Source organism: Juglans regia, chromosome 12 (assembly GCF_001411555.2).
Source record: "Juglans regia cultivar Chandler chromosome 12, Walnut 2.0, whole genome shotgun sequence".
Classification (NCBI taxonomy): Eukaryota; Viridiplantae; Streptophyta; class Magnoliopsida; order Fagales; family Juglandaceae; genus Juglans; species Juglans regia.
In genome coordinates this window covers 20,289,901-20,297,162 of record NC_049912.1, presented here as the reverse complement: position 1 = coordinate 20,297,162, position 7,262 = coordinate 20,289,901, and the positions used below count along the sequence as shown (strand labels likewise).

Genomic DNA, 7,262 nt, shown 5'->3' with positions numbered 1-7,262 from the left:
TCAGTTACCAAACTTCTACAGCCACTGATGGTACACAGACTAAGAAATTGGTCATCCCTCAATACAGTGAGAAGATGTTGAGGGACATGCTTGCAAAGATGATAATTACTGATGAGATGCCATTTACCACAGTCGAGAAAATAGGCTTTCGAAACTTTCTAAATTTTGTTGAGCCACGATTTCCCATTCCATCACGGTATACAGTGATGCGAGATTGTATGAAGAGGCATGCGAAGAACAAGGAGGAGATGAGGAAGATGTTTATTACCACTGGCCAGAGAGTGTCTTTTACGACTGACACATGGACTTCCATACAGAACATCTGCTACATGTGTATCACAGCACACTACATTGACAGTGAGTGGATTTTGCATAAAAAAATTATTGGTTTTAAAGAAATTGTGGATCATAAAGGTGCATCCATTGGGGCGAAGATGGATGATTGTTTAAAGGACTGGGGAATTCGAAAAGTGCTGTGTATTACAGTTGACAATGCCAGTGCGAATGAAACAGCAATTGATTGGTTTAAGCGGAACACGACGGTGAGAGATGATGTCATTCGGGCCCACGAGTTTATTCACGTTCGATGCTGTGCTCATATCATTAACCTCATAGTTGTTGAGGGATTAAAAGAGGTTCATGATTCCATAACCTGAGTCTGCAACATTGTACGATATGTGAGGGGTTCCCCTCAAAGGCTTGCCAAGTTTAAGGCAATAGCAGAAGATTTGAAGATTGAATGTTCTAGTATGCTGTGCTTGGACGTTCGACTCGATGGAATTCTACATACATGATGTTGGATGTGGCACAGAAGTACCAAAAAGCATTCGAGCGGATGGAGGTCGAGGATGGGGGCCTGAGGTATGCTTTGTTGGAGCCAGCAGGACAGGGGCTCGGTGCGCCAGACGCACATGATTGGACTAGTGTGAGTTATTTTGTTGAATTTTTAAGAACTTTTTATGAGATAACCATGCGACTATCTGGATCCAAATATACGACTGCGAACTCATTTTTCAGTGAGCTCTCGGAATTTCACTTCCAGTTGAAAAATAGTTGTACTGACTCTGCTGGATTGTTATCTGATATGGCTACGAGGATGAAGATCAAATATGATAAATATTGGGGGAATATTGAGAAGATAAATAGATTGCTATTTGTGGCTGTGATCCTTGACCCCCGAGTTAAGTTGGCCGTTCTAGAATTTTGGGTAAATTCCGTCCTCGGGGCAGTGAAGGCTGGAGAGTTTATTAGATTGCTAAAAAGTGATGTTGATGACTTATATCATCACTACAGTACTAGTGCTCAGCCTTCATCCGCAGTTGGTAGCTCCTCACATTCGAGGCCGACAGGATCGACAGTTCCCTCAGGTGATACTGACCCATCTGTAGGGGTTAGAGGCAATCGTGTCATACGGCAGTATCATCAACTCATGTCAACAAGGAATATTATGCATTGTACATCTGAGGTTGAACGATATTTTATGGAAGCTGTCGAGGCACCTAGTGATGTATTTCAGTTATTAACTTGGTGGAAAGTTAATTCCACCAAGTATCCAGTCCTTTCCCGTGTGGCCCGAGATGTGCTAGCCATTCCTGTCACTACGGTTGCCTCAGAGTCGGCATTTAGCACTGGAGGTCGCGTGTTGGATGCTTATCGGAGTTCATTGTCACCGTCAACCGTGGAGGCCCTCGTTTGCACACAGAATTGGATAAGTGAAACGCCCATTGGACTAGATACCGTTGGCGTTGATGCCGAGAGCTATAGGCTTGAATCGGGTAAGTTTATATGCTTTTAAATGATGATTTAATTATTTTTAATGTTTCTAACTTCTACTTTTTATGATTTTATAGATCTAATTGTGAACCCTAACATAATTACCGATGATTGAGAGTTTGGAACGGACGCTACTTGAGAGTTGGGATGGAGTTGAGAGAACCTCCTTTCTTGGTAAGAATCAAATTATTCTTTTACCGTATATAATTTTTTATTATCAATTTTTTTTCATCTATTGATTGCTACTTTCTATCTTCATTTCAGGTGTGACCAATGGAACATTGGGATTTGAGTGAAACCCGTGTTTAATTTTTATGTAATTATATTTCAAGACTGAGTCATATTGTTATTACGTTATAAATGAGACTGTTATAACTTATGGCTGCATCATACATGTTATTTAATTTTTAAACTATTTATATAGTTATATTTATGTACTTATATCCCGAGCAAAGACATGGGATAAGTACTCTTTATTCTATAATTTCTATTAGTACTTTATCCATCCTCTCTCAAAAGTTTATAATTTATTATCCAACTGAAATTAATCGAATTATACAAATTCGTACCATCATTCTTTTCTATAAAATTTTAAATTTGTGTAATTTTCAACTCATGAGTCATGAGCACTTTTAATGCTAAATTTCAGGCGGACATAAAACAAATTAAAGATATAATCAAAATTCAGTAACAAAATCAGAACGAATATTTAAATTATTGAAAACTCTTGAATAAACCAAATATTTGTAGATGATTCACTTTTTTAAAAAAATATATATGTTGCCCACTATCTGAAATGAAATTGAACAACAAAATTTAAATAATAATAAATAAAAAAAATCTATTACAAAATTGAGTTCGGAACTCCGAACGGAGGTCGGAGCTCCGACCTCCGTTCGGAGCTCCGACCTCCGATCGGAATCGGACTCCGACTGCGTTCGGAGTCGGAGTCGGAGGGGAACTTTGGCTCCGACTTTTGTCGGAGTCGGAGGTCGGAAATGACAACTCCGACTCCGTCGGAGTCGGAGCCCACCCCTAGCGTGCATGCAGTGAGTAAACGGAAGTGAACGTGTAGAACGTGGAGTCTGAAATTATTTTCACGGGCTAGGCTCTTTAACCTGAAAATATTTGGCCCACACGTTGATCTAGTATAGGGTTAATGCATGGCCATTTGTCTAAGTTTTTGGGCCTCGACTCAGCTTAGAAAGAAATTACCCTTGTCCCATAAATTTTTCGAGTGACGATCCACTTGGTCCATTTAAACCTATCCAAAAATTATAATCTACCAAAAATATTTTAGGCTCATACTCTCTTCCAAAAAATATTATTCGAAATTTCAAATGGATTTTTCATACCTATAAATCCAAAATTTTTGTAAAGCGGGTTTGGCTGGACCCAGGTATTACATATTTCATCTTATCTTATTTCAATATCCAAATTAGCCATTTTTTTGCAAGAGATGTGCGCTTGTCATGATATCATTATCATTATTCCACTTTCCATGACATGAAAAACCTACGTACGTCTTCCAAAATGGACTGTAATTAGCGGGCGGGGCAACCAATCATAAACTTTTGCTGCGATTAATTAAGAAGGTGGTGCGATAGTGGTGGTAATAAATCTGTTGGTAATATGGAAGGTTCATGGAGATCGAACAAGTAGTAGCCGCGCGACTCTGGAGGGTCACATAAAAGAATTGCCAATTTTAGAGTAGTAAAATAACCAATAAAACAAAATCAACCTTCTGTGTATAACGGACCGTCCATATATAGCACCAGTACTGGTAAGAATCTGTTTCGCCTGAAACAAGTTATATAGTTAAGTAAATAAAGATCAGGCACGTACAGATCAAAGAGAGCTCCTTTCCGATTTAATCGTGAAGCCTCCACCGGAGGCTATTATATTGCAAAACTGACAAGCTAATAGAGGGTAGAGCTGAGAGATTGGTGCTGGGGTTAATTTTGAGGCGGGTGGGTACGTACGCAGGCAGGCAGGCAGGCAGGCAGGCAGGCAGGCAGCAATGGTAGTAAATATTAATATTAAAAATAATGCAGAAAGGGCTGTAGGCGTGCGTGCCAATATTGTCGTAATTGTGTTGTTTGCATTGGCGATCGCCTGCTGCGAGGCCAAGGGTGGTCGTCTTGTGGGCCATGTGACGCCGCGTGTTGATCCTTTCCGGGGTGCTCATTTGGGTCGGACTGACATTGCCGGTCGTAATGAGAAAGTCTTTAACGTATTGCAATTTGGTGCCAAACCTGACGGAAGGAAAGATTGCACCCAGGTGATGATCATGATGATCAATTATATATAATATGCATGCAGGCAGGCGCTTTGATCTTTTGGTGATCTTGTGCCTATATGTATATATACACGCACACATGCATGCATACACAATCAATATTTATTAAAAAACATATAGACATTCATGATAGATTCTGATCTGATTAACACCCATGTCATAAATCATGATCAATTTATTTTACTTTGTTTTAGCTCAGTTCAATTGCAACCATAATTTATATTTTTTAATTAATATCATAAACCCAAAGTACTTATAAATTAATAATTTGGATCATAAATATTTATATACAAAGATGATGAACAGATCAGTTCTAATTGGATACACTTCTAGTAATTAGCTAAAGAACATGATTAATTTTGAATATTTGCTTTTCAAACTTCCTCTGAATTATAAATTTGTTCCTCAATATATATAACATTCACAAAATGACAAAGGTTGTTCCCAAAATAATTAACTAAGTATGATCCGATGTCCCACGTACGTACGCGCGTGCAGTCCTTCGTAAGAGCATGGCGTGCCGCTTGCGACTTCAAGGGAAGGTCGAGGCTACTCATCCCCGGAGGGACATTCTTGCTTTCTGAGATAGTGTTTGCAGGGCCATGCAGCGGCCCAGATCCCAAAATTGTTCAAGTTATAGGCACAGTAAAGGCAACGACCGATGTGACTGAATATTCTTCCTCTGAATGGGTCTTGTTCGAATCCATAAATGGATTGGTTATTACAGGTAGAGGCACTTTTGATGGCCAAGGTGATGCTGTTTGGAAATACAATGACTGCCGCGGTAACAGCAATTGCGTCCAACTCCCATCTGTAAGCATGCATGCATGCCAGCTTAATTCTGCATTTTTATTACTTTTTTGTTTTCCTATACATCTTGCAGAACTTGGAATTGTTTGTATATATATTTGATCACTTTTTGTGTTCGTTTTGGAGCAGAACATAAAGTTCAATAAGGTCACTGGCGGAGTTCTGCGAGGCATCACTTCCCTCAACAGCAAAGGGGTACATATTTTCATCACTAACTGTGATAATATTAGGGTGCGCAAGGTTAACGTAATTGCTCCCGAAGATAGCCCCAACACTGATGGCATCCACGTTAGCCATTCCAACAATGTGAAAATAGCTAGGACTGTCATCCGCACTGGTGATGATTGCATCTCTATGATCCAAGGAGCCACCAACGTTGCAATCAATAAAGTAGCCTGTGGACCTGGACATGGCATCAGGTAATGATCATCAATAGATCATGAAAGCTGATCGATCGAGTTGTTCATTCTAAATTTTTATCACCTTGATTAATTACACTTAATGATGTCACATCAACATGTATAAATAAAGATCATGACATCTAAAATTAAAAATAGTATTCATCATCAATTAATTTTCACGTATATATAGTTATCGACTAAGCATGTCATCTAGATCAATGTGATCAATCTTCATTAATCCGTTCTAGCTTTCTGTTAAAAAGTCGAAATCTTACTTGATTTAACATGATTATAATTCCCCCAATAACCCATGCATTAATATTCTAATTGACATGCAAAACCATAACTTAATTAACGAGTTAATTCCGCTACTACTACTATATATATATATAGTTGCAAGTGTATTTGCATGGCTGGGTACTAGAAATTACAAACAGAAAAGAAAACCTGCTCAGTGAAGTTTTTGCCTTTATTGTTGGTGACAGCGTGGGTAGCCTTGGCAAGTACCCCCATGAGGAGGATGTGAGAGGTATCTACGTGAAAAACTGCACCTTCACCGGCACAGACAACGGAGTCAGAATCAAAACGTGGCCGGGATCGGATCTAAGTTCAGCATCTGGGATGCTTTTCCAGGACCTCATCATGAACAATGTTAAGAACCCCATCATCATAGACCAAGGCTACTGCGGCGGATCAAAATCAAGTAGTTGCAATAAATCGGTTAGTTATCCACCACATTATTATATATATATATGTTTCATTTTCGAAGAGTGATTCTCAATAAAAAAAATAATAACTTTATAATTTGACATATCAATTAAACCATGACGTGAGTTTTATTTTTTGTGAAGTCTCTCGCGCTAAAGATTTCTCTTTAATTATTTTCGGTTTTGTTTCAACTTATTACAGCTTAGAGATAGGAGCTAATTATTATTTCAGCAGTAAACAACTGGTAACTGATCAATTTACATCATCTTGTGTACATGATGCAGCCATCGCGTGTGAAGATCAGCACTGTTCATTACGTGAACATAAGGGGAACTTCGACGACACCAGAAGCAGTAAAGCTCATGTGCAGCAGCCAGTTCCCTTGCCAAGATGTTCACTTCTACAACATCGATCTTAAGTACCAGAGCAAGGGGGCCACCGCCACGTGTTCCAATGCAAAAGCATTGTATGCTGGCAGACAAAACCCACCACCTTGCAAATAATATAAGTTGCCCTAGACTACTTTCGAACTTGAGACTTTGAAACTATACATATATAGGACTCCCCCTTTTACATTTTTAAGTAATATCGTACGTATGTTGGTATTAATCATCAGTAGTAGGAGGGGAAGTTGGATAGGCTTTTATGTGCTTCTAATTAGAAACATGTGTGTTCGGAGCACATGATTGTGTATAATGCTATGCATGTTTAAATCGTGGATGTTGACCACGATCGCATTGCTTTGCATTGAGATTGTAAAAAAAAAATACTTAATTAATCATTGTTGTAACATGGTTATAAATCATGTACTATTTTATGATCAACTAGTTTAGAGCATGTGTGTGTATATATATATATATATATACACACCCACAACAAACTGAATCAATCTCAATGATTTCATTTAGTTTTGTATACGATACGGAATATAAATATATTGATTGGACCTCTTCGATTTGGCACCGTTGTACATGACCAATATTTGTTTTTACTGAATTCTTGACATATTTAGCAATTCATGTTTCAACCTTGTTTTTTGTTGTGCTAAGCCATGATTATTAACAAGAGGAGATCAAATATTCTCAAAACTTCTTACAATTATTTTTTTTCTTAACTATCACTTAAATGTAAAACACTTTTTAATTTCAAATGTTCAAGTAGGACTGTTCATCTAGGTCGAACTTTTTTCCGACTTGGTCTAAAACTCAGATTGCAAAATCCATCGATACATCTGACCCGAATATAGAGTTTCCGTTTCCCGGAACCCCTTT

The 7,262-nt window shown here is 38.3% G+C and overlaps 1 protein-coding gene across 1 annotated transcript; it reads left to right on the top strand.

The window, feature by feature from the left end:
• The first annotated feature begins 3,552 nt into the window (after positions 1-3,552).
• On the top strand, positions 3,553-6,972 carry LOC108994760 (exopolygalacturonase-like). Its single transcript, XM_018970082.2, has 5 exons — positions 3,553-4,054; positions 4,571-4,885; positions 5,012-5,301; positions 5,769-6,003; positions 6,276-6,972. The coding sequence occupies exons 1-5, from the start codon at positions 3,794-3,796 to the stop codon at positions 6,492-6,494; spliced, it is 1,320 nt and encodes a 439-aa protein (XP_018825627.1). The 5' UTR covers positions 3,553-3,793; the 3' UTR covers positions 6,495-6,972.
• The last annotated feature ends 290 nt before the right edge of the window (positions 6,973-7,262 follow it).